General features: G+C 46.9%; 1 protein-coding gene across 2 annotated transcripts; it reads left to right on the plus strand.

Annotated features, from left to right (window-relative positions):
• Positions 1–4,928: 4,928 nt before the first annotated feature.
• Positions 4,929–27,624, plus strand: LOC115169206 (nuclear distribution protein nudE homolog 1). Of its 2 annotated transcripts, none has more exons than XM_029725894.1 (9): positions 4,929–5,181; positions 6,291–6,449; positions 6,588–6,741; positions 15,662–15,810; positions 16,297–16,433; positions 20,167–20,418; positions 20,524–20,609; positions 22,106–22,257; positions 22,902–27,624. In XM_029725894.1, the coding sequence occupies exons 2-9, from the start codon at positions 6,364–6,366 to the stop codon at positions 22,948–22,950; spliced, it is 1,065 nt and encodes a 354-aa protein (XP_029581754.1). In that variant the 5' UTR covers positions 4,929–5,181; positions 6,291–6,363; the 3' UTR covers positions 22,951–27,624. The 2 variants fall into 2 exon arrangements, with proteins under 2 accessions (XP_029581754.1, XP_029580918.1); XM_029725058.1 differs by having other exon boundaries at positions 4,930–5,185.

Below are 27,624 nucleotides of genomic sequence, written 5' to 3' on the forward strand. Positions count from 1 at the left end.
GAGTTTGAATAAGAGATCCTTCGGACAGAACAGTGTGTAGCACAGGAGGGGTCTGAAATCTGAGTTTTGAAGGTTTACTAAAGGAGTTCCCCAGGGCTCAATGTTAGGTCCGATCCTTTTTACACTGTAGATAAATGATATAGGGAAGACTGACTGCAAATCTTCATCTGTATGCTGATGACACCGTGATGCTGTTCAAAAGCAACTTTTTCCAATTGAAACTTGTGCTTTAATGCAAACAAGAGTAAATGTATGGTTTTCTCTTCTCTGAAAGTAGACAGGTGGAGTCACTTTCAGATTTTAACTCCAAAAGGCCAGCAAATTGATAGGGTTACCTATAAGTAATTTGGGATTTGGTTAGATGAAAAGCTGAATTTTAAACGGCACATTAATAACTTGACCAAGAAACTGAAGTTGAAATAGGGTTTTTATTTTAGGAACAAATCTTGTTTTTCAATGTCAGTCAGAAAGGATCTTATTCAAAGCACTTTTTTTAAACTCTGTGCTGGATTATGGTGATATTGTCTTTATGCAGGCCTCAGCAAGTAGGCTTTAACTCTGGATACAGTGCATTATGGTCAGGGCCGGATTAATGCAGGGGTTTACCGGGGCTGAAGCCCCTGGGCGCAGGCCCGTGGGGGGCCCAGGTTTCAGCAAAACAAAATCCAGTATATTTTATGTACTGGCGCCTACGATTTCTTCATCTTGCCCTGATTCTGGTGGTTTTAAGACAGGGTTTCACAAAGTCGATTTCCCCCCCCCCCCTTACCCACTTTAAGATGTATCACCAATGCAAGATCACTCACCCATCACTGTGAGTTGTATGCCTTGGTGCAATGGAGCGTTCCATCCACAAGGAGGCTAAAGCACTGGTAGCGTTGATAGGACAACTCCCTGTGTACCTCTTTGTTCCTTACTGACCAGATTAGTCACTCGTGCCCCGTTGACTTGCTAGTCGGAACTAGGAAACTAGGATTTATTTCCGACTTACTGATTCGTTGAATGCGGCACGTGTATAACTACAACCAGTTAGCAAGTCAGATGTACTTCTGGTGTACCAAAACGCAATGACGCTGTCGCTGTGATCAAGGAGTGCGTCTGTCATAATCCGAAAGTTGTATTCCCATGCACAGCAATGTTCTAGAATATTGGACCGTTGTCTTTCATACTTCAAATTCTCAGCGTAGCTCAAGCAGTTTCTCCAACTGTCAACGCATTCAAATGAATAGAGGACAGGTAGGCCTACTGGAGCTGCGTTGGTTGGGAATTGTGGGGAGGTTCACGCCTCGATCACAGCGACAGCGTCATTGCGTTTTGGTAGACCAGAAGTACATTCATTTCCAATGGAACGCTGTGTTTGCCCTGCAGCATTGCAGTGGCAGTGCGTTCTGTGTGGTGCATATGTTGGATTTATTGAACATAAGCGTCAAACTATGTGTAGACGGCTTGACAGAAATAGCAGTAGGTGAATGTTGAACTTTTGTTGCCCACATATCTATGTTATGCTGCGTACTATTTTGCGAAATGGCGCTGTCGGTGTGATCAAGGTGTCAGACTGTGCCCCCCCCCCCCCCCCCCCCCCCCCCCCCACCCGGATGGTTGTCTGAGAACTGCATAGCTACGTCAACAATGGGAAACCAGATTATTTTAACCTGCAAAGTTAATTATCCTAACCTGCTACGTAAACAGACCATCAGTCCCAACCTACCATCATGCTGCGTTCACTTTACTAACTTTATCTCTGACAGGGAAAATTTGTTTTTAACAGTCATCCAGCTCAAGTTGGAAACCCTCTGACCTGAAGGTCATTGAAATCAGGATTTGACCTCAGTTTTTTCTGAATTCCCAGTTGTCCTGAAACAACAATTGTCTATTAAATTGACAAGATATTGAGTGACCGCTCTAACAATGGAAATACATGTCCCCCAAGATGGAAGGCAGGCTGGAGGAGGTGAGATCATGTGGGACCGTTCTAGCCAAAGAGAGGGCAGATACGCTGTGAATAACAGGCCATTGAGATAGATACAGGATCATTCTTGTATCTGCCATTTCTAGCTCTTATCTCCATTTTAAAGTAGTACATTTTTCTTCTTCATTGGATGATTGCTCCCAACTCATAGGAATCCCCACCCTACTTTAAAATTGTGAAACTGGATCCCCTCATGCTAAAACGGTTTATTTCCATGAGTTCTCTATCTAACTCTATGACAACAGACACAACTCAGATATAACAGGTGTGCTGGAGGAGGCAGGTAGGTGCACTCCCTCACTTTTTTCAGTTCGATAATACTCCGAAAATGTATTCAGATTCGAAATATATTTAATTACCACAAAAATTCCATGAACAACGATTGAATGACCAACCAAATAAATATGTAGGCTACAGCAGCCTACAGGAAGGTAAATGGTGGCTTCTTCCTGTCTCCTCTCTGGTGGTGGACAGAATGATGAAAACCTATAGGCTACAGCAGCCTACAGGAAGGTAAATGGTGGCTTCTTCCTGTCTTCTCTCTGGTGGTGGACAGAATGATGAAAACCTATAGGCTACAGCAGCCTACAGGAAGGTGGCTTCTTCCTGTCTTCTCTCTGGTGGTGGATAGAATGATGAAAACCTATAGGCTACAGCAGCCTACAGGAAGGTAACTGGTGGCTTCTTTCCTGACTTCTCTCTGGTGGTGGCGAGAAACATGAGGAACGGCCCTGCATCTCAACCAATGGCCAATATAGGCTAAATATCCCAAGCAGGGCTACAGCAACTTCCAGAAAGGGTCAGGCTCCTTGGCTTTTGTGGTGGCTACTCTGGGTTGGGTGTCCTTGAGAAGAACGGTGGTAACTGTAACCAAGTGGTAATATATCGTTTTGGGTTCCACTGTGCAAGAGTGGTCATGGAGTTTTATGAACATCAAGGCAGACACGGTGAATTTTTATATAGATAGATGCAGGGCCGTTTGGAGGATTGAGAACTGGCCAATCAGAACGTTAAAAAAAATATATATATTTATTATTATTATTATTATTATTATATATATATATTTTTTTTTTTAACGTTCTGATTGGCCAAAGTTCTCAATCCTCCAAAATCAAATGTTATTGGTCAAATACACATGGTTAGCAGATGTTATTGCGAGTGTAGCGAAATGGGCCTTTGCATTGCACACATGTAGCCTTGGTATGTCAGGGTGGGAAATGTGAATTGGGCCAAGTTGGAGGGTAATAATGCATTTAGGTTCTAGTTTATTGAGATGTGTGAATACACCACACCAAAATATGGATTTTATGGCTGTTTTAAAACGAATTTCCTGCAATTCAACATAGTAATGATTTATGGTCACTACTTAGTCAATTGATTTGATGATTACGTCTATGAAAATAAATTAGATAATAGTTAACCTCTTATTTTATTCTGTAATAGGGTATATTGTAACCATGTGTTCAAGCTAATCAAATAAAAAATGATTTCGCGCTGACCTTTCAGATCCAGGAAGGGCGCTCCAATCCTTTAAAATAACCCTCAAGATCTGTTGCCTTACGGCTAATAGTCCTGCTCATCACTTATTAATACAAATAAAAAGATTATCACTTCTCACAATGGTGCTCGTTTAGTAAAGTTAGATCAAAGCGGGAATCAATGTCTTGCAAAATCACGATTAATTAATAGCCTATTTTACCAAATATAATAGCATTGCATAGTAGGCCTGTAACCTTACTGTTTCCCCAAAAACACCACATTTCTATTGAGATTTTAGGATGATGGTTAACTGAAGCTGAATAGTGGGAAAATATATAATGTGCCCAAACTCAAAAGAGCCACTTGGCAGGAAATATATGCTTTGATTGAAACTAAAATACAAGAAAGGCTAATAGTTAGTTAACACCATCTGCTGTAATTCGCTCACGAAACAGTAATTCAAGAAGATAGAAATCCATATTCCTATGAAACTGATTGAGATCAATCAAACGATTGGCATGCAGATGCCGTTTCACCGGTAAAACCTGAAGAATTACGATTCCCGATTGACAGTTATGGCGGCCTATTTGTTTTATTAGGTATGTTTAAGGGTATTAACAATAAAACATGTTCTTGAGACAATATGTGTGGGCCTAGTCAGACGTTGCTTATGGAGGATGCATTTTATGCGTATTCTATAACAGGGCTCACCGTCCCTGCTTCTGGAGAACTACCTTCCTGTAGGTTTTCATTCCAACCCTAATCTAGCGCACCTGATTCTAATAATTTGATGGTTTATAAAATGAATCAGATTATTTGATTTATTTTTATTTAACCTTTATTTAACTAGGCAAGTCAGTTAAGAACAAATTCATTCACCCCGGCCACACCCTAACCATGGGCCTCCCAATCATGGCCGGTTGTGATAAAGCCTGGAATCGAACCAAGGTCTGTAATGACCCCTGTAGCACTGCGCCATTCGGGAGCACCAGCCCAGTTACAACTGGGGTAGCAGTGAATCCGAACAGCACGGTAGCGCACCAGGGTTGGAGAGCCCTGTAATAATAGGCCACATCTGTCGGTACAAACTTTGATTGAGGAAATTATCGACGTCATTTACATATTTTTGGGGGCTGCCTCACCTAAAAAAAAATAGCACTAGATATAAAGTGTTTTTTTTTTAGAAGTTGCCACGTGCGTTCACTCATATCAGTGCATTTGTAACAACCTAACCATTACAAAACTTTATTAGATCATATAAACCTCACGTAGCAAATTAGCAATTACATCTTTTGTTTACCAAATTCGACACTCATTGACCTCCATTCAAACATTTTATTGAGCAGATTTTGTGCGGAGTAAAACCTCTCGCTTCGCCTCTTCCTCTCTGCTTAAAAGCGCATTTGATTTAACCGACCTCGTAGGCAAATCATGAACGCGATTGGCCATTCATCGCCCTACACACTTGATTGACAGTATAACCGACCAATGGTGAGAGGTTAAACTATCGCGGTGGTTGGAGGATTAGCGATGAGTCTTCTTTGGACAAAAGAGATATGCAGCCTTCGCATTGTTCTAGTTGGCAACTTTGTTACTACTTTCGGGCCAAGGAATGATCTATGTAACAACATTTTCTGGATATTTTTGTTCCGTTTTGTAGCTCCGTTATAAAGGTACCGTCATCTTTCGGCACTGTTGGAGAACCGGCTGCTAGCCACCACAAGCAATCCTAGGTAGGTTAGTATCAACTGTCAATTTACTGGGATTTAAATCGCTATGGTAACGTGAATTTATGACAGACTCGTCCGTTAGTTCGATGTATAGGCAAATTATACTGTCTGCACATATACATTTGTAACTGCATTTTGTCAATTCTGACTCTGGTTGCGTTATTGTAAAATTGGCAGAAAATAAATGCCAGAGCATAGCTACTTATTTTGACCAGAGACTACATATTGCAAACATAGCAATCTAACGTTATCCAGTTGACACTGCTTGTTACTGGTGTGAAGGCGAGAATACACTTCCCCTTTTGTATTCTGACCAAAGTGCAGTTTCTTTTGCTTGCTGCCTTGTTTGCTTGTTGCCAAACATCAGTTAGCAAATACTTGAATGTACAAGTTCAGATATTGTTTAAATCTTACAAACACTGCTTTTAAGACTTTGGTTATGAGTAGAATGGCAATAGCTACAAAATAAACAAGTCATATTCCAAATTGGTCCATTTTCTTTGTTTGAATAAACATGATATATTCATGTACTGTTAAAATCTCCACCCGGCACAGCCAGAAGAGGACTGGCCACCCCTCAGAGCCTGGTTCCTCACTATGTTTCTTCCTAGGTTCTGGCTTTTCTAGGGAGTTTTTCCTAGCCACCGTGCTTCTACATCTGCATTGCTTGCTGTTTGGGGTTTCAGGCTGGGTTTCTGTACAGCACTTTGACATCGGCTGATGTAAAAAGGGCTTTATAAATAAAGTTGATGTTCATTAAGCCTGGCCGTTGTGCTTTTCTTTGCGTTCCTATAGTTTGACAGCCAGCCTATTGTCATCAGTTGACACTGACAGCGCACTCCTTAGCTAGCTAGGTGATGACTGACTTATGTCGTTGTAGTTTTGCACTAAACTCCTGTAACCCTTTTCTGCTGTCCTTTCTTGCCTGAAGCACATTGTTGACTGGGAAATGCTGAATAGAGAACACTTTATCTCTTTTGGAAGAAAAAGTATCAACACTGTTGATCATCTAAGTTTAGCCTACTGACTCGCACCTATTTACTGACTCTCGCCTTCCTTCCTTCCTTCCTTCCATTTACTGACTCTCGCCTTCCTTCCATTTACTGACTCAGTGAGAGGAGAACTGTAAGAAAGGGAGAGAAGAAGAGATCGGGGAGAGAAGAGTTACCAGTGGTGTGGGCAGAGATGGGAGAACCAGAGCCCCTTAAGTTTGTCTCTCTGGAGGAGGAGGTGGACTACTGGAAGGAACAGGCGGCCAACCACCAACAGAGGTACACAGACACACCCACACACACACAGAGAAAGGAGCAGTCTGCCAGGCCCCAGCAGAGGTACCCACAGGTATCTGCTTAAACCGTAGTGTCCTCTGTTACTCCACGACCACCATCTTGACCCCTAACCTCTCCCAGGGCTGAGGAGGCGCAGGAGGAGCTGCAGGAGTTCCAGCAGATGAGTCGTGACTACGAGGTGGAACTGGAGACTGAACTCAAGCAGTGTGAGACACAGAACCGAGAACTCGTCACACAGAACAACAGGCTACACATGGAACTGGAGAACTACAAGGTATGAACTGTTGACTTGACTCTAGTTTAGAGCAGCGTTTTTCCAACCTCTACTCAGGGACCCCCAGCCCTTCCATTTATTTCAACTATTACACACCTGATTCAACTTATCAAGCCCTTCATTATAATAACATTATTATTATTATTATTATTTATTACATTTGTAAAGCTCTTCTCATTATACAGAATAATCATAGAATAATGCATAAAATCAACAACAAAAAAAGTTGAGCTGACAGCCCGATCCCCGAGGGACGGAGCTTGGTCCCGGGGGTGTGGAAGAGCAGGTTATCTTGACCTGAGGGTGGAGTTATGGAGGAGAGCAGTTCCTTGAGATAAGGAGGGACATTGTTATGAATCAAATCAAAGTTTATTTGTCACGTGCGCTGAATACAACAGGTGTAGGTAGACCTTACAGTGAAATGCTTACTTACAGGCTTTAACCAATAGTGCAAAAAAGGTTGGCAGGTGCTTGGGACAAAATGCAGATAGCCCGGTTAGACAATGTGCGGGAGCAGTGGTTGGTCGGCCCAATTGAGGTAGTATGTACATGAATGTATAGTTAAAGTGACTATGCATATATGATAAACAGAGAGTAGCAGCAGCGTAAAAAGAGGGGTTGGGGGGGCACACAATGCAAATAGTCCGGGTAGCCATTTGATTACCTGTTCAGGAGTCTTATGGCTTGGGGGTAAAAACTGTTGAGAAGCCTTTTTGTCCTAGACTTGGCACTCCGGTACCACTTGCCATGCGGTAGTAGAGAGAACAGTCTATGGCTGGGGTGGCTGGGGTCGGAGGCCGAGCAATTGCCGTACCAGGCAGTGATGCAACCGGTCAGGATGCTCTCGATGTTGCAGCTGTAGAACCTTTTGAGGATCTCAGGATCCATGCCAAATCTTTTTAGTTTCCTGAGGGGGAATAGACTTTGTCGTGCCCTCTTCACGACTGTCTTGGTGTGTTTGGACCATTCTAGTTTGTTGTTAATGTGGACACCAAGGAGTTTGAAGCTCTCAACCTGCTCCACTACAGCCCTGTCGATGAGAATGGGGGTGTGCTCGGTCCTCCTTTTCCTGTAGTCCACAATAATCTCCTTAGTCTTGGTTACGTTGAGGGAAAGGTTGTTATTCTGGCACCACCCGGCCAGGTCTCTGACTTCCTCCCTATAGGCTGTCTCGTCGTTGTCGGTGATCAAGCCTAACACTGTTGTGTCGTCTGCAAACCTTATGATGGTGTTGGAGTCATGCCTGGCCATGCAGTCGTGGGTGAACAGGGAGTACAGGAGGGGACTGAGCATGCACCCCAGGGGAGCTCCAGTGTTGAGGATCAACGTGGCAGATGTGTTGCTACTTACCCTCACCACCTGGGGCGGCCTGTCAGGAAGTCCAGGATCCAGTTGCAGAGGGAGGTGTTTAGTCCCAGTATCCTTAGCTTAGTGATGAGTCAGCAGGAGGGTTTTAGTGTGAAGTCAGCAGGAGAGTTTTGAATTCAATCTGGAATGAGACTGGGAGCCAGTACAGCGATGCCAGGATGGAGGTGATGTGGTGGTGTTGAGATGGGGAGCCAGTACAGAGATGCCAGGATGGATGTGATGGTGTTGAGATGGGGAGCCAGTACAGCGATGCCAGGATGGAGATGATGTGGTGGTGTTGAGATGGGGAGCCAGTACAGAGATGCCAGGATGGATGTGATGGTGTTGAGATGGGGAGCCAGTACAGCGATGCCAGGATGGAGATGATGTGGTGGTGTTGAGATGGGGAGCCAGTACAGAGATGCCAGGATGGAGGTGATGGTGTTGAGATGGGGAGCCAGTACAGAGATGCCAGGATGGAGGTGATGGTGTTGAGATGGGGAGCCAGTACAGCGATGCCAGGATGGAGGTGATGTGTTGAGATGGGGAGCCAGTACAGAGATGCCAGGATGGAGGTGATGTGGTGGTGTTGAGATGGGGAGCCAGTACAGAGATGCCAGGATGGAGGTGATGTGGTGGTGTTGAGATGGGGAGCCAGTACAGAGATGCCAGGATGGAGGTGATGGTGTTGAGATGGGGAGCCAGTACAGCGATGCCAGGATGGAGGTGATGTGATGGTGTTGAGATGGGGAGCCAGTACAGCGATGACAGGATGGAGGTGATGTGGTGGTGTTGAGATGGGGAGCCAGTACAGCGATGCCAGGATGGAGGTGATGGTGTTGAGATGGGGAGCCAGTACAGCGATGCCAGGATGGAGGTGATGTGATGGTGTTGAGATGGGGAGCCAGTACAGCGATGACAGGATGGAGGTGATGTGGTGGTGTTGAGATGGGGAGCCAGTACAGAGATGCCAGGATGGAGGTGATGTGGTGGTGTTGAGATGGGAAGCCAGTACAGCGATGCCAGGATGGAGGTGATGTGATGGTGTTGAGATGGGGAGCCAGTACAGCGATGACAGGATGGAGGTGATGTGGTGGTGTTGAGATGGGGAGCCAGTACAGCGATGCCAGGATGGAGGTGATGGTGTTGAGATGGGGAGCCAGTACAGCGATGCCAGGATGGAGGTGATGTGATGGTGTTGAGATGGGGAGCCAGTACAGCGATGCCAGGATGGAGGTGATGTGATGGTGTTGAGATGGGGAGCCAGTACAGCGATGACAGGATGGAGGTGATGTGGTGGTGTTGAGATGGGGAGCCAGTACAGCGATGCCAGGATGGAGGTGATGTGGTGGTGTTTCCTCACTCTCATCAGGATCCTGACAGAGCTGTTCTGGATGTACTGGAGCTTCTGGAGACCCCTGCCAGGGATCCTGGTGAAGACCGTGTTGTAGTAGTCCTGGAGACTCCTGCCAGGGATCCTGGTGAAGACCGTGTTGTAGTAGTCCTGGAGACTCCTGCCAGGGATCCTGGAGACTCCTGCCAGGGATCCTGGTGAAGACCGTGTTGTACTAGTCCTGGAGTCTCCTGCCAGGGATCCTGGAGACTCCTGCCAGGGATCCTGGTGAAGACCGTGTTGTAGTAGTCCTGGAGACTCCTGCCAGGGATCCTGGTGAAGACAGTGTTGTAGTAGTCCTGGAGTCTCCTGCCAGGGATCCTGGTGAAGACCGTGTTGTAGTAGTCCTGGAGACCCCTGCCAGGGATCCTGGTGAAGACCGTGTTGTAGTAGTCCTGGAGACCCCTGCCAGGGATCCTGGTGAAGACCGTGTTGTAGTAGTCCTGGAGACTCCTGCCAGGGATCCTGGTGAAGACCGTGTTGTAGTAGTCCTGGAGTCTCCTGCCAGGGATCCTGGTGAAGACCGTGTTGTAGTAGTCCTGGAGTCTCCTGCCAGGGATCCTGGTGAAGACCATGTTGTAGTAGTCCTGGAGACCCCTGCCAGGGATCCTGGTGAAGACAGTGTTGTAGTAGTCCTGGAGACCCCTGCCAGGGATCCTGGTGAAGACAGTGTTGTAGTAGTCCTGGAGACCCCTGCCAGGGATCCTGGTGAAGACAGTGTTGTAGTAGTCCTGGAGACCCCTGCCAGGGATCCTGGTGAAGACAGTGTTGTAGTAGTCCTGGAGACCCCTGCCAGGGATCCTGGTGAAGACAGTGTTGTAGTAGTCCTGGAGACTCCTGCCAGGGATCCTGGTGAAGACAGTGTTGTAGTAGTCCTGGAGACTCCTGCCAGGGATCCTGGAGACTCCTGCCAGGGATCCAGGTGAAGGATGTGTTGCAGTAGCCCAGCCTTGAGGAGATAAAGGCATGGACCAGCTTCTCTGCATCAGACTGAGTGAGGGGGTGGGACTGAGTTTGGTCAATGTTCTTGAGGTGATAGAATGACGCTTTACACTTTTGTTTGATGCGGCTGTCAAAGGTCAGGGAGGAATGGAGCTTTACACCCAGACTGGAACCTGAGGGGGGGACAGAGGGATGTTCTGTCCTGCAATGGTGAGGTGTGTTATAGGTGCATGCTGGACCTGGTGGGGGCTGCCAACTAGTAGGGCTTCGGTTTTGCTGCTGTTCAGTTGAAGGACGTTTTGCTTCATCCATTCCCTCATCTCTCCTCCTCAAGGCAGGTGTTCAGACAGGCACATGCATCAGAGGGACTTGGGGGCAGTTGACATCTACAGCTGGGTGTCAACAGCATAGCAGTGGAAGGAGATTCCACACAACCCAAGGGGGGAGCATGTACTGAATGGGTCCAAGAACAGATCCATGTGGGACACCGCAGGTGACATGGTGAGTCTGGGACCTGGACCCACCTAGCGATATGTACTCAGTCCTGTCTGAGAGGTAGGAGTGGAACCAGCTCAGAGCTGGTCCAGACAGTCCAATGGTGTCCCGGAGGCATTTCAGGAGGGTGGGGTGGTCGACAGTGTCAAGAGCTGCGTGCAAGTCCAGGAGGATCTGGACACAGCCTGCATCAGCCGCCATCAGCAGCACCTGAGTAGGGCCGTTTTTCAGTGCTGTGGGGCGGCCAGAAACTTGACTGGAACTTCTCAAATGGGTGGTTCTGATTGAGATGGCCTTGAAGCTGTACATCAACCACTTTTTTCCAACACCTTAGAAAGGAGAAGTTGGATATTGGCCTGTAATTGGCCAGCACTTCTGGATCCAGGGCGGGCTTCAGAAGGGAGCTGTTGACAGTGGTCTTAAAAAGATGGTGAGGCCCAAGTTTGAGACGCTCCAGGATTCAGCCAATGGATTTAGTATTTTTCAGTTCTGGATGTGACGACCCTCCCACTCTGTCTGCTGTATTCTTTCTCTTTGCTCTTGTTTTCCTTAATAGGATGTTGGTGGGCGGAGCCGGGAGGGTCATCAGTGAAATGGGACACACCTGGGCCCAGGTGTGTCCCGGGGATAAATACACCTTTCCCCCATTCATTGAGGAGACTCTCTCCACGCAGACACACTGTTATGTTTTGGTTGTGGCATTTTGTGGTTTGTTTGTTTTTGGCACCTCTCAACACCCATCATTATCACCATCTATGCATGCAACCACTCACTTACACTACTGATAACTGGCTACACACACCATTGTTAACTGTATATAGTTTACTTTATTATCTCCATGTTTCCCCTCTTTGTTATGGGCTATGAGCCGGTTCGGGACATGGAGTTTAACAGGGAGCTGAGTGAGCCATGATGTCCTGTATTTTTATGGGGGCGTGGAGGTCAAGCACACTGGTCAGGGATTGGTTGTAGAACTCCACAATTTCATCCACTGACAGGCTGGCTGGGTCAACATTGTTTTCTAGTTCTGGCAACGTATGTGCTGCTTGGACTTGGTTAGAGGGGGAAGGAATGTCAAGTCCAGTGAGACAACCTTGTGGTCAGATACACCGAGGTCATAGACCTGCATGTTGTTGATGGGGTCAGTGATGACCAGGTCAAGTATGTGTCCACGTGGGTGTGTGTGTGTGGGGGGGGACATCAACAAGTTGCTTCAGGTCAAGACAGTCAATCAAGCTCAACAGCAGAGTGACATGTGGGAGAGTCAACGTGGATATGGAGTTTGGCTTTTACGGCAAGACATTCCAAAGAGCACAGGTCAGGCAGAAGGGACCGTTTTCAATGTTCGACAACGTTTTGCTACTGAACGTGACCCGGGTCTGTCTGATGCAACGCCTGCAGTCCCAGTTGTATTTGAATAGGTATTTTCCTATCAGCCAGTTGACAGTTTGGGCCAGTGTTTATGAGCCTGCTATCTCTGAGGATGATAGGGAGGCTGCTGGTCTAAAGAACTCTCCATGGGACGTGTGTGTGTGTGTGTGTGTGTGTGTGTGTGATGAGGGACTATATTCATCACGAGGTGAGCACTCCAGAGGCAGAGAAGAGATTCAGCAGTTTTAGAACTCATTTCATGTCATTTTGCCATGAGGCAGAGAACAATTAGCAGTTTACCGCTAATTTATTGCTATTGTGCACATTTTGCCGTAGGGTGGAGAGAAATGTTTGCAGTTTTTAATATATCTGAGTGAGTGACTAACAAAATCAATGGGGGGGGGGGGGGCCGGTCAGTAATTAGACAGTCTAGCAGCCAACTAACTTACAATAAAACTAAATATATTCCTGACATAGCCTAATTAAGTGACTGTCAGTAGGTAGAATCTGTCACCAATTGGATGGAAACCTGTCTGTATTTTTTATATTACTGGAACTTCCTCTTTCCATCACAGCTGTCAGGATTTAAAAAAATAAAAAAATAGTCTTCGGTATGACTACTTGCATAACTGTGGATGGGAATGTGGTTAGGGGAAGGAAAAGGGGGATACCTAGTCAGTTGTTCAACTGAAATGTGTCTTCCTCATGTAACCCTCTGAATCAGAGGTGCGGGGCGTTAGTGCATGCCTGGCTGTGCTTGAGGTGACGTCACTTTGGCACCGCTGACGATGTCTGACTCTCACTTCCTGATGGATGTACTTCCTGTGACACGCTGCCAGCGGTTGAGTCAGACAGGAAGTTACAAAAGCTATAGCATCCTGTCTATCTATTACCAAACTTAGGCTGTGTGTGAAAAGGTACTAGCTGTCAAAATTCTTGTTTCCTCTCAAAGCTCATTAGAGGAGGGAGGGACCTTGGATCCCCTCCTCCAATGAGCTTTGAGAGAAATTGAGGAAGCAAAGATTAGACTGCAGGCCCATTAGACTGACATGGCTACTGGTTAACGTGAGTATTTGCATGCAGAGATAATTGAGATGGTGCAGACATTTAAGACAGCTAGTCTTGTCATTTCCCTAACAAACTGTCAGGCTGATCTGCTGGCTGTTATCTATCTTTGCCTGGAACACTTGAATGTATATTTCATATACCCTGTGTAACTGAAGATAAATTCTGTTGTCTTGATGAATATGGCCTCACTAACAGTCTGCTGGATTTATACACCACCATCACCCTGTTGTTGTTCTACACCACCATCAGCCTGTTGTTGGTCTACACCACCATCAGCCTGTTGTTGTTCTACACCACCATCACCCTGTTGTTGTTCTACACCACCATCACCCTGTTGTTGTTCTACACCACCATCACCCTGTTGTTGTTCTACGTCACCCTGTTGTTGTTCTACGTCACCCTGTTGTTGTTCTACACCACCGTCACCCTGTTGTTGGTCTACACCACCATCACCCTGTTGTTGTTCTACACCACCATCACCCTGTTGTTGTTCTACGTCACCCTGTTGTTGTTCTACGTCACCCTGTTGTTGTTCTACACCACCGTCACCCTGTTGTTGTTCTACACCACCATCACCCTGTTGTTGGTCTACACCACCATCACCCTGTTGTTGTTCTACACCACCGTCACCCTGTTGTTGGTCTACACCACCGTCACCCTGTTGTTGGTCTACACCACCGTCACCCTGTTGTTGGTCTACACCACCGTCACCCTGTTGTTGGTCTACACCACCGTCACCCTGTTGTTGTTCTACACCACCGTCACCCTGTTGTTGTTCTACACCACCGTCACCCTGTTGTTGTTCTACACCACCACCGTCACGTTGTTCTACACCACCACCGTCACCCTGTTGTTGTTCTAAACCACCATCACCCTGTTGTTGGTCTACACCACCCTGTTGTTGGTCTACACCACAGGAGTCGACTTAAGTCTTCTAAAGATACTATATATGCGTCCCCTTTTCCCCATATAGTGGACTGCTATAGAACAGGGCCCGTACTCCCCATATAGTGGACTGCTATAGAACAGGGCCCGTACTCCCCATATAGTGGACTGCTATAGAACAGGGCCCGTACTCCCCATATAGTGGACTGCTATAGAACAGGGACCGTACTCCCCATATAGTGGACTGCTATAGAACAGGGACCGTACTCCCCATATAGTGGACTGCTATAGAACAGGGACCGTACTCCCCATATAGTGGACTGCTATAGAACAGGGCCCGTACTCCCCATATAGTGGACTGCTATAGAACAGGGCCCGTACTCCCCATATAGTGGACTGCTATAGAACAGGGCCCGTACTCCCCATATAGTGGACTGCTATAGAACAGGGCCCGTACTCCCCATATAGTGGACTGCTATAGAACAGGGCCCGTACTCCCCATATAGTGGACTGCTATAGAACAGGGCCCATACTCCTTGGTTCTACATTTGAAACGCATAGATTAGCCTTGGACAAACTCACCTCACTGAGTTTGTCCAGGGCTACATAAAAAATGTGCTCTTGGGGGTACTGGAGGAGTTGGGCTACTGGAGGAGTTGAGAAACACTGTTGGGGTACTGGAGGAGTTGAGAAACACTGTTGGGGGTACTGGAGGAGTTGAGAAACACTGTTGGGGTACTGGAGGAGTTGAGAAACACTGTTGGGGTACTGGAGGAGTTGAGAAACACTGTTGGGGTACTGGAGGAGTTGAGAAACACTGTTGGGGGTACTGGAGGAGTTGAGAAACACTGTTGGGGGTACTGGAGGAGTTGAGAAACACTGTTGGGGGTACTGGAGGAGTTGAGAAACACTGTTGGGGGTACTGGAGGAGTTGAGAAACACTGTTGGGGGTACTGGAGGAGTTGAGAAACACTGTTGGGGGTACTGGAGGAGTTGAGAAACACTGTTGGGGTACTGGAGGAGTTGAGAAACACTGTTGGGGTACTGGAGGAGTTGAGAAACACTGTTGGGGGTACTGGAGGAGTTGAGAAACACTGTTGGGGGTACTGGAGGAGTTGAGAAACACTGTTGGGGGTACTGGAGGAGTTGAGAAACACTGTTGGGGGTACTGGAGGAGTTGAGAAACACTGTTGGGGGTACTGGAGGAGTTGAGAAACACTGTTGGGGGTACTGGAGGAGTTGAGAAACACTGTTGGGGGTACTGGAGGAGTTGAGAAACACTGTTGGGGGTACTGGAGGAGTTGAGAAACACTGTTGGGGGTACTGGAGGAGTTGAGAAACACTGTTGGGGGTACTGGAGGAGTTGAGAAACACAACAGTGTACTACTGTTGACCTCTTCTGCCCCCTATCCCCTCCAGGAGAAGTATGAAAGGCAGCACTCGGAGGTGTACCGTCAGATCTCTACTCTGGAAGAAGACCTGGCTGAGACCACGGCCATCAGAGACCAGCTCCATAAATACATCAGAGAGCTGGAGCAGGCTAACGATGACCTGGAGAGATCCAAGAGGTAAGAGAGAGGGAGGGGGGAGGGTGTAACTGGAGCAAGCTAATGATGACCTGGAGAGATCCAAGAGGTAAGAGTGAGGGAGGGGGAGGGTGTAACTGGAGCAGGCTAACGATGACCTGGAGAGATCCAAGAGGTAAGAGTGAGGGAGGGGGAGGGTGTAACTGGAGCAGGCTAACGATGACCTGGAGAGAGCCGAGAGGTAAGAGAGGGGGAGGGTGTAACTGGAGCAAGCTAATGATGACCTGGAGAGAGCCGAGAGGGGGGAGGGTAACTGGAGCAGGCTAATGATGACCTGGAGAGAGCCGAGAGGGGGGAGTGTAACTGGAGCAGGCTAATGATGACCTGGAGAGACCCCTATATCATAAGCACCTCTCTGTTCTCCCTGGACCATCTCACTGGCAGGATTCTTACATGTAGAATGGTTCTTAATGATGTACACTAACTCTACCTATTATTCCTTTCCTCCTCCTCTCACCCCTGCATCAGGGCCACCATCATGTCTCTGGAGGACTTTGAACAGAGGATGAACCATGTGATAGAGAGGAATGCCTTCCTGGAGAGTGAGCTGGATGAGAAGGAGAACCTACTGGAGTCAGTTCAGAGACTGAAGGATGAAGCCAGAGGTATGAAGACATGAAACACCTAGCCTACCTCTATCTCAGACCTACCCTTTCTGTTATGTCTAATACGGCTGTATTAAAGTCAGCTGGATGAGAAGGAGAACCTACTGGAGTCAGTTCAGAGACTGAAGGATGAAGACCAGAGGTGTGTCTAGGATTAGGATCCCCATAAGCTAACGCCGTCATGTTAGCTAATTCTCCTGGCGTCCAACACCAATTAATAAGACATTACAAATTAAGACTTTACAAACATTTAACAAGTAGACAATACAGACAATTAAAATACCTGACAGGAAACACATTTAACAGTCAGTTGATGCTTTCTATTTCCTGTCCAGTCACATGGCCTTTACTATTTCCTGTCCAGTCATATGGTCTTTACTTTTTGCTTGAGAAATATGGATTGGTAAAGAGTTCCATTCAGCTATGGCTCTGGCTCTATCTAAAACTGTAGGTGTAAGGCGATTTAAGGCGGTGTGGGTCTTGTTGCAGGCTGAGACATCAGGCTGGGACAGTGTTCATGTGTCTCTGTGTTATGAATTAATGGTCCTGTTCTGGTTAACTGGCGGTCCCATTGGCCTGGTTAACTGTTGGTCTGGTTAACTGGCGGTCCCGTTGACTTGGTTAACTGGCGGTCCCATTGGCCTGGTTAACTGGCGGTCCCGTTGACTTGGTTAACTGGTGGTCCTGTTGGTCTGGTTAACTGTTGGCCTGGTTAACTGGCGGTCCTGTTGGCCTGGTTAACTGGCGGTCCCGTTGACTTGGTTAACTGGCGGTCCTGTTGGTCTGGTTAACTGTTGGTCTGGTTAACTGGCGGTCCTGTTGGCCTGGTTAACTGTTGGCCTGGTTAACTGTTGGCCTGGTTAACTGTTGGCCTGGTTAACTGTTGGCCTGGTTAACTGGCGGTCCTGTTGGCCTGGTTAACTGGCGGTCCTGTTGGCCTGGGTAACTGGCGGTCCTGTTGGCCTGGTTAACTGGCGGTCCTGTTGGCCTGGGTAACTGGCGGTCCTGTTGGCCTGGGTAACTGGCGGTCCTGTTGGCCTGGGTAACTGGCGGTCCTGTTGGTCTGGTTAACTGTTGGTCTGGTTAACTGTTGGTCTGGTTAACTGTTGGTCTGGTTAACTGGCGCTCCTGTTGGTCTGGGTAACTGGCGGTCCTGTTGGTCTGGGTAACTGGCGGTCCTGTTGGTCTGGTTAACTGTTGGCCTGGTTAACTGTTGGCCTGGTTAACTGGCGGTCCTGTTGGCCTGGGTAACTGGCGGTCCTGTTGGTCTGGTTAACTGTTGGTCTGGTTAACTGGCGGTCCTGTTGGTCTGGGTAACTGGCGGTCCTGTTGGTCTGGCTAACTGGCGGTCCTGTTGGTCTGGCTAACTGGCGGTCCTGTTGGTCTGGCTAACTGGCGGTCCTGTTGGTCTGGTTAACTGGCGGTCCTGTTGGTCTGGTTAACTGTTGGTCTGGTTAACTGGCGGTCCTGTTGGCCTGGTTAACTGTTGGCCTGGTTAACTGTTGGCCTGGTTAACTGTTGGTCTGGTTAACTGTTGGTCTGGTTAACTGGCGGTCCTGTTGGCCTGGTTAACTGTTGGCCTGGTTAACTGTTGGCCTGGTTAACTGGCGGTCCTGTTGGCCTGGTTAACTGTTGGCCTGGTTAACTGTTGGCCTGGTTAACTGGCGGTCCTGTTGGTCTGGCTAACTGGCGGTCCTGTTGGTCTGGCTAACTGGCGGTCCTGTTGGTCTGGGTAACTGGAGGTCCTGTTGGTCTGGTTAACTGTTGGTCTGGTTAACTGGCGGTCCTGTTGGTCTGGTTAACTGTTGGTCTGGTTAACTGGCGGTCCTGTTGGCCTGGTTAACTGTTGGCCTGGTTAACTGTTGGCCTGGTTAACTGGCGGTCCTGTTGGCCTGGTTAACTGTTGGCCTGGTTAACTGTTGGCCTGGTTAACTGTTGGCCTGGTTAACTGGCGGTCCTGTTGGTCTGGCTAACTGGCGGTCCTGTTGGTCTGGCTAACTGGCGGTCCTGTTGGTCTGGGTAACTGGAGGTCCTGTTGGTCTGGTTAACTGTTGGTCTGGTTAACTGGCGGTCCTGTTGGTCTGGTTAACTGTTGGTCTGGTTAACTGGCGGTCCTGTTGGCCTGGTTAACTGTTGGCCTGGTTAACTGTTGGCCTGGTTAACTGGCGGTCCTGTTGGTCTGGGTAACTGGCGGTCCTGTTGGTCTGGGTAACTGGCGGTCCTGTTGGTCTGGCTAACTGGCGGTCCTGTTGGTCTGGCTAACTGGCGGTCCTGTTGGTCTGGCTAACTGGCGGTCCTGTTGGTCTGGTTAACTGTTGGCCTGGTTAACTGTTGGCCTGGTTAACTGGCGGTCCTGTTGGTCTGGGTAACTGGCGGTCCTGTTGGTCTGGGTAACTGGCGGTCCTGTTGGTCTGGCTAACTGGCGGTCCTGTTGGTCTGGCTAACTGGCGGTCCTGTTGGTCTGGCTAACTGGCGGTCCTGTTGGTCTGGGTAACTGGAGGTCCTGTTGGTCTGGTTAACTGTTGGTCTGGTTAACTGGCGGTCCTGTTGGCCTGGTTAACTGTTGGCCTGGTTAACTGTTGGCCTGGTTAACTGTTGGCCTGGTTAACTGGCGGTCCTGTTGGCCTGGGTAACTGGCGGTCCTGTTGGTCTGGTTAACTGTTGGCCTGGTTAACTGTTGGCCTGGTTAACTGGCGGTCCTGTTGGTCTGGTTAACTGTTGGCCTGGTTAACTGTTGGCCTGGTTAACTGGCGGTCCTGTTGGCCTGGTTAACTGTTGGCCTGGTTAACTGTTGGCCTGGTTAACTGTTGGCCTGGTTAACTGGCGGTCCTGTTGGTCTGGCTAACTGGCGGTCCTGTTGGTCTGGCTAACTGGCGGTCCTGTTGGTCTGGGTAACTGGAGGTCCTGTTGGTCTGGTTAACTGTTGGTCTGGTTAACTGGCGGTCCTGTTGGTCTGGTTAACTGTTGGTCTGGTTAACTGGCGGTCCTGTTGGCCTGGTTAACTGTTGGCCTGGTTAACTGTTGGCCTGGTTAACTGTTGGCCTGGTTAACTGGCGGTCCTGTTGGTCTGGGTAACTGGCGGTCCTGTTGGTCTGGCTAACTGGCGGTCCTGTTGGTCTGGCTAACTGGCGGTCCTGTTGGTCTGGGTAACTGGCGGTCCTGTTGGTCTGGCTAACTGGCGGTCCTGTTGGTCTGGCTAACTGGCGGTCCTGTTGGTCTGGGTAACTGGAGGTCCTGTTGGTCTGGTTAACTGTTGGTCTGGTTAACTGGCGGTCCTGTTGGCCTGGTTAACTGTTGGCCTGGTTAACTGTTGGCCTGGTTAACTGTTGGCCTGGTTAACTGGCGGTCCTGTTGGCCTGGGTAACTGGTGGTCCTGTTGGTCTGGTTAACTGTTGGTCTGGTTAACTGTTGGTCTGGTTAACTGTTGGTCTGGTTAACTGGCGCTCCTGTTGGCCTGGTTAACTGTTGGCCTGGTTAACTGTTGGCCTGGTTAACTGTTGGCCTGGTTAACTGTGGGTCTGGTTAACTGGCGGTCCTGTGGGTCTGGTTAACTGGCGGTCCTGTTGGCCTGGTTAACAGCTAGAAATAATAATGTTCCAAGCCGGAGATTCCTCTCCACAGGCGCAGGGGGCTGAACCAGGGATGGAATGATCCCTCAGAGCTGTGCTAGCTATGACATCATCAGTCACTCTTAAAGGGACAGGCTTTCTTACTGTCTCTCTGTGTGTCTTAGATCTAAGACAGGAGTTGGCTGTCCAACAGAAGCAGGAAAGACGACCATCCTTCACTGTCACCAAAAACTCTTTCTCAGACAAGACGGAGGACAAAACATCCCTCCATACCTCCCATTCATCCACACGACCGCCCTCATCCCTCCATACCGCTCCTCCTCCTGCTCTCCCTCCATCCCTCCTCTCCACGCCCTCCAGACCCCCCCACCCCTCAGCAAGCCCCTTCACCACCCCCCCACCCTCTAACAGCAGAGGTGAGTGCCCCCATGTATGTGTTCATGTATAAAATGTGTCTACTCACTAAATTCCCGGATCACACCAGGAGATGTAAAACTCTTTATTATTGTGTGCGTGTTCAGGCGATGGCCTATCAGGTGCTCCTCTCACCACGTCGACACGTATCTCAGCTCTCAACATCGTAGGAGAACTGCTGAGGAAAGTCGGGGTAAGATGTTCATTAAAGGTCTGCGATGATTGTCTTCTAATACTCATACACACACTACACACTACACAACAACTACACTAGGGGTTCCCAACCTCCATATGGGTCGTCAACGTTTGGTGGTGGGGGGGACCTTCCTTTATTTGAGGGGTAATTATAATTATTTTATTTTTACAATTTGCGAATACAGATCTAAAATTATGCATAAATCCGCAACGCTTTAGGCTAGCAACAAGCAGTAAAACGCTTTAGGCTAGCAACAAGCAGTAAAACGCTTTAGGCTAGCAGCAAGCAGTAAAACGCTTTAGGCTAGCAGCAGGCAGTAAAACGCTTTAGGCTAGCAGCAGGCAGTAAAACGCTTTAGGCTAGCAGCAGGCAGTAAAACGCTTTAGGCTAGCAGCAGGCAGTAAAACGCTTTAGGCTAGCAGCAGGCAGTAAAACGCTTTAGGCTAGCAACAAGCAGTAAAACGCTTTAGGCTAGCAACAAGCAGTAAAACGCTTTAGGCTAGCAGCAGGCAGTAAAACGCTTTAGGCTAGCAGCAGGCAGTAAAACGCTTTAGGCTAGCAGCAGGCAGTAAAACGCTTTAGGCTAGCAGCAGGCAGTAAAACGCTTTAGGCTAGCAGCAGGCAGTAAAACGCTTTAGGCTAGCAGTAAAATGGCAGAGGAAGACGTGGCCCTGATGTACATGGGCATATATTGGTTTGTCGCTATGACATTCAGAAGCCGAGCTACGACTTTCTAAAGTGGAGGAGTCAGAGAAATTGGACTTTGGTTGGGAAAGTCATCTGATACAATGTGACTGTCGCTATCAATTGATCAAGTCACTTTCTGTAAAAGAGTATGCATAATTAAATTGAGGGTTAATATAAATAATTCTAATAAAACATAATTGGTAGCGGAATAACATTTGGGGCAATCAGGTCTAGACTTTATTTTCTAAATCTATTATTATCATTAAATAGCCTCCCTAAGTTTTGTTAAACTATGTAGAATGACTTGAAATGAGCTTCAAAACAACAATGTTCAAAATCAAGCTGGTGTTTATTGATTAGCCTATATTAAATTCAAGTGACATTAAAAAAGGGGGACTTCCCTCATACAGGTAGTGCAGGGATTCTGTCTCTGTGTGATTTAACATCTGTTTCCTGCAAGTCGTACAGCTGTAACAGGAAGTCTGCTGACTGTTCTGTTCTCTCATCTTCCTCTCTGACCACAACACTGTTCTGTCTTCCTCTCTGATCACAACACATTCATGTATATCACAACACTGTTCTGTCTTCCTCTCTGATCACAACACATTCATGTATATCACAACACTGTTCTGTCTTCCTCTCTGATCACAACACATTCATGTATATCACAACACTGTTCTGTCTTCCCCTCTGGTCACAACACTGTTCTGTCTTCCCCTCTGATCACGATATCACAAACACATAACGTAACTGTGTGTGTGCGCCCTGCGGCCTGCGCCTGCATCCATCCATGCCTGTGGTTTCAGAACCTGGAGTCGAAACTAGCGTCCTGTAGGGAGTTTGTCTATGAACAGTCTCCTGGTTGCAGTACCCTCTCTGGGGGACAGGGGGCGCCACCCATCCAGAGAGGCTCTTCTTCTGACACACCGTCCACCACCAACGGACTCTACGAGAAAGGGTGAGGGGGTCAACTATAGCTAGCTCTACAACTAGCTCAATAATGACTGCATCTCAAATGGCACCCTATTCCCTATAGGCCCTGGTTAATAGTAGTGCACTAGAGAATAGGGTGACATTTGTTACTCAACCAATGACTTGACAAGCCATTTCATAGCCTACCTACAATTGAATCAAGTAATGTAAACATACATTTACTCTGTCAGGGATCTACATTCTGATCTGTTTAGTTTGTAACAGACATTTCCTCTGTCAGGGATCTACATTCTGATCTGTTTAGTTTGTATTACATTAAACTGGAACCTGACAGCCCATCAGAGAATGAAATGGACACTGAAGACCAATACATTAAAAAAAATATCCCATTAGTCGTAATGTCGTAGCCTACAACCTAATGAACAAATATAAAGCTGATTCAGTAGTCTACATGATATTAATGAACGATGATGCTCCTTAACCTACAACAAGGCCTATTGGGGAATGACAGTCTGAAAATAGCCTGGGATGGAGTCCTAACAAAATGGCTGAAAATAGCCTGGGATGGAGTCCTAACAAAATGGCTGAAAATAGCCTGAGTTGAAGTCTGAAACATTCTGTTAGTTGTAGTGTGCTGTTAAAGTAATCTGTTTCTGTTGTGTGTTACAGAATGGTGAAGATGTTAGACTTCGGACCAGGACCCAAAATTATTCTGTGAACCCCCCTCCACCCTAGCCCCACACCTCATCAACCCCTCCCTCCATATCTATCAGGGTCGTATTCACTAGACACTGAATGGTGGTAAACTGGCTGGAAGGACTAACTGAACTTGTCCAATAAACTGCTGTTGTTTTTTTGTGCAAAACCTGTTCTGTTGCAAAATGTTTTTCTCCAGTTAGCTACAGCGTGCACTAATGAATATGTCCCTGCCCAGCACAGTCTCCCTAGGTCACCAGGCTTGTATCCCAGCTTTCAGCTTCCAATGGGGTTTAATGTGCTAGCGTACAGCTCTCACTCTGGAAAGGAATGGACCAGATCACTGGACATCACGGAAGTGAGTCTAGAGTTCTAGAACGTCATTGAGACAGAACCTCACCCTCTAATGCAATGGAACGTCATGGAACGTCATGGAACGTCATGGAACGTCATGGAACGTCAGTGTTGATATCAACTGTTCTAGAGCGCCGTTGAGGAGCTTTGATGACGTCACGGATCAACGGTACTCCTTCCTCTGCACTTTACCCAGGATGCTTTGCCCTGGGGGTCTCTTATCGAGGACTGAGAGAGGCTTCTAGGAGCGGGGCTTATGGCTCTGGCACTTCCTGTTGGGACTAACCTGTAGCGGACCCATATCTGGTCAAAAGTAGTGCACTATCTAGGGAACAGGGTGTGACCAGGGTCTATAGGTCTCTGGTCAAAAGTAGTGCACTATGTAGGGAATAGGGTGCTATTTGAGACGTAACCACAGTGTCTTGCTACAGGACGTCACAGGACGGCACGTGTTTTGTTGTTACATTTGATCTGTTTTTGTTCCTTTGGTTGTTTTTTGGAGCAAGAAGTCTTACTGGAATGAACGTTTATCCAACCAATGATGATTATATTTAAAAAATGTATATTTTACTTCACTTGAATACACCCCCTTGTTTTGCCTACCAATGTTTGAATAATAATACTGTGACTGAACAGTGACACCTACTGGTTAAGGACAGGAAGTGGAAGGAATGTTAAGAGGGTCAGGAGTAGGGTTGCTAAATTCAGGTAACCTTCCCCAAAAATACCCTGGTTTTCCAGAAATCCTGGTTGGAAGATTCTCAGAATCAGGGTGTAGTAAGCAGGGAATCTGGAATCCTTCAGCCAGGATTTCTGGAAAAACCAGGACATCTTGGGACAAGTCAGGAGGCAGAAGGAAAGTTGGCGTAGAAGGTTTGGTAAGGAATAGATATACTTTGCACCTTTTTACTGCAGGTCCAGGATCATATGTTGTCCCTCTAATGGTTAAGGGTGGGGATTGGGGTTAGGGTCATCTGATCCTAGATCTGTGGGTGTTTGGTTAGGTTGAGGAATGTGTTCGGCATAGCGAGGGCTTCTGTGACAGCATGGGCGGCTTCTGTGACAGCATGGGCAGCGCCATTGAGGGATTTCTCAATTTTAAAATAGTCAATTTCTTCTTCAACGGTAAAGCAAAGGTTGGTAAATTACTGCCCCCTGGAGGGTGTTGTCTGAACAGGTATAAAGCCAACGTTGGTGATTTACTGACACCTGCAGTTATGTAATGTTAGTATAGTATAACTCATTGGCTGATCAGTCCTACTGACCTGGATGGAATTCTGTAATCCTTTCCTGACCGATAGCAAGTACCAGCCACTTGACTACTTCAAAATGGTGAAAGTCCTCAATGGCTCGCTCTGCCCATGCTTAAACCAGCTTTGTAGCACAAGAGCCGTCTATCCTAGTCTATAGTGTTGAGGGTGCTACTGATGGTGGCACGTCGGCCTGGTAAAACCTGACTGAGCGCTAGCCTGTGCTCACCTTTAGAGCTTCAACATGGCTAGGCTGATAGAGCTCTTCAACATGGCTAGGCTGATATTATAACAGAGTTAGATTACCAAAGTTAATGATGCCTTCTTGAACTATAATGTGTTTGAACTATAGCAATACAGTAGGATTTTCTTACTAGTAGAAGTCTTGAATGGATGAACAATCTGTGAATAATCCACGTGGAGATTGAAGCCGTATTTTATAGTTGTACGTGTAAATATTGATATTTGGATATGAACTCAGACAGCCACGTATGTTGCACAGAGGGTAGTCAAGATTTATTTTTGTTATGCGACGGCCTTACCTGTGAATGACTAGGACTGCAAAATTCCATTAACTTTCTCAAAGTTCCCACATATTCCATAAATCAAGGTTAGAAGATTCACGGAATCAAGCAGGAATAAGCAAGAAATCCAACATTCCAACCAGGATCTTCTGGAAAACCTTTTTATTTTCTCTAAGTTAACCACATTTTTCAACCCTATGAATGCCACTGTGATTTGGAATCTCAGGGTTTTTAACCCATATGACAAGTGTTTAACACCATTGTATATGGTGACACAAGTGTAACAGAGGTTATTTGGCTAGGATAAACCAGTGGTTCACAACCGCTACTGTACACCACCAAGTAATGTACTCCATGCTCTGCCCTATACCCCCTCATGAGTCTTTGACCAGTAAGCCTATGGTCTCAGGAGGCTTTGACCAGTAAGCCTATGGTCTCAGGAGGCTTTGACCAGTAAGCCTATGGTCTCAGGAGGCTTTGACCAGTAAGCCTATGGTCTCAGGAGGCTTTGACCAGTAAGCCTATGGTCTCAGGAGGCTTTGACCAGTAAGCCTATGGTCTCAGGAGGCTTTGACCAGTAAGCCTATGGTCTCATGAGTCTTCTCAAGTAGCCCCTGTGGATTGGCCAGTTACCCCCAAGGGTTCTAGTACCACTGGTTGTGAACCACTGGGGTTACTATGCCTGCATGGTGAATAACCTTGCCTGAGATCTGAAGACTCGCGTTAGCTCCCTAGGGTAATGCCTTGGCTTTAACTCAGTGGGCTAACACAGTCTCTAAAGGCCCTAATGGCCTGGGTATGTGGGTTTGAATACCTGGCTGATCATTCTCACCCCTATGTTTTGGGTATTGGTGTTGGTTCATTCTGTGATGACAGGCTTGTGTCTTAAATACCAAGCCATTCCCTATATAGGGCCCTTCTTTTTTCCCCAGTTAAAAGTAAGGGCATACTACTCAGTCATAGGAGCCAGTCAAAAGTAGGGTACTATATAGGGAATGGACGCACTCAAATACTGTCACACCTATATTGATGAACAGCACGTAGTCGCTTATATCCTGTTGGGTGAAGCTTTGTGCCTTACTCTGAGACCACAGTGTGGTCTGACCTTATTAAAGATGTCTCTCTGTAGCTGGGACCTCAGTGTGCTCTGACCTTATTAAAGATGTCTCTCTGTAGCTGGGACCTCAGTGTGCTCTGACCTTATTAAAGATGTCTCTCTGTAGCTGGGAACTCAGTGTGCTCTGACCTTATTAAAGATGTCTCTCTGTAGCTGGGACCTGAGTGTGCTCTGACCTTATTAAAGATGTCTCTCTGTAGCTGGGACCTCAGTGTGCTCTGACCTTATTAAAGATGTCTCTCTGTAGCTGGGACCTCAGTGTGCTCTGACCTTATTAAAGATGTCTCTCTGTAGCTGGGACCTCAGTGTGCTCTGACCTTATTAAAGATGTCTCTCTGTAGCTGGGACCTCAGTGTGGTCTGACCTTATTAAAGATGTCTCTCTGTAGCTGGGACCTCAGTGTGGTCTGACCGTATTAAAGATGTCTCTTTCTACTGCTCAGGTACCGGTAATACACCTCAGCCCATTCCGTTCTAGCCAATGATATAGCGTCATAGACTTAATGCCAAACAAACTAATATTTAGCCCCAACTACCCTCCTAGGTCCTAGGCAAATGTAGTAGATCTGAAACTGTTGGATAGACGGGAGTAGCAATGCAATATGGTAAATAACACCTCTGATTAGGCTAGGTGAAGTATTCACCATGTTTATACCTATCCAATCCTTACAGATTTACCAAGTGTCAGAGCTAGGTGATTCTTTTAAAAAAAATGGTTTTGGAAATGAGGAAAATCAAAAGTGAAAGAAGAAGAATATTATTAGTTGGCTGCTCAGTTCAGCTCAGTACTTTTGCCATCCAAGAGTATAAAAGTTACCAAGTCTGTTTCAATTTAGGAAGTAAACTGAAATGCACTTTTTTTTCTCTTTTTTTTTTAAATTGACAGACATTTGTAATTGGAACGTCTGTTTACTTCCAGGTTTGACTGAATTGAAATGGAACTGAGCCCAACCCTGAACGTAACCTTGTTCTGTGATGAGGGGGACATATGACTACTTCAAGGAAATGTGTTTTATGTTACAAAATACATGTAAGGGTTGATTCACTTGCTTTGGGTTCTTACTTTTTCCCTGTATGGTACTAGTAATAATATAAGATGTAAGAAAATAATGTTCTGTGTGTTTAAAATGGGAGTGGATACCTACGTGTGACTGTTACTGCTTGTTGCTTAGGGGGTAGAATGTATGAAGCAATCTCATTTGAAATGTCTAGCTTTAAAAACCTCTCTGTATGGATGGGGTGTGTCTTGTTTCTGTGAATCAGTAAGTCACAGAGATGGGCACCCAATGAGATGTCATGTTGCTTTGTGTAGCCACTCACAAGCTTCTGTACTAAAATATACAGATTTAGTTTTTCATCCTGGGATGCCTCTTCCTGTATGTAATAAGTCATGCTTGGTTAAATGTGTTTCTGACCCAACTGTCCTCAATAAAACTGACTTGGTGAAAGCGA

The sequence above is a fragment of the Salmo trutta genome, chromosome 1 (assembly GCF_901001165.1).
Source record: "Salmo trutta chromosome 1, fSalTru1.1, whole genome shotgun sequence".
Classification (NCBI taxonomy): domain Eukaryota; kingdom Metazoa; phylum Chordata; class Actinopteri; order Salmoniformes; family Salmonidae; genus Salmo; species Salmo trutta.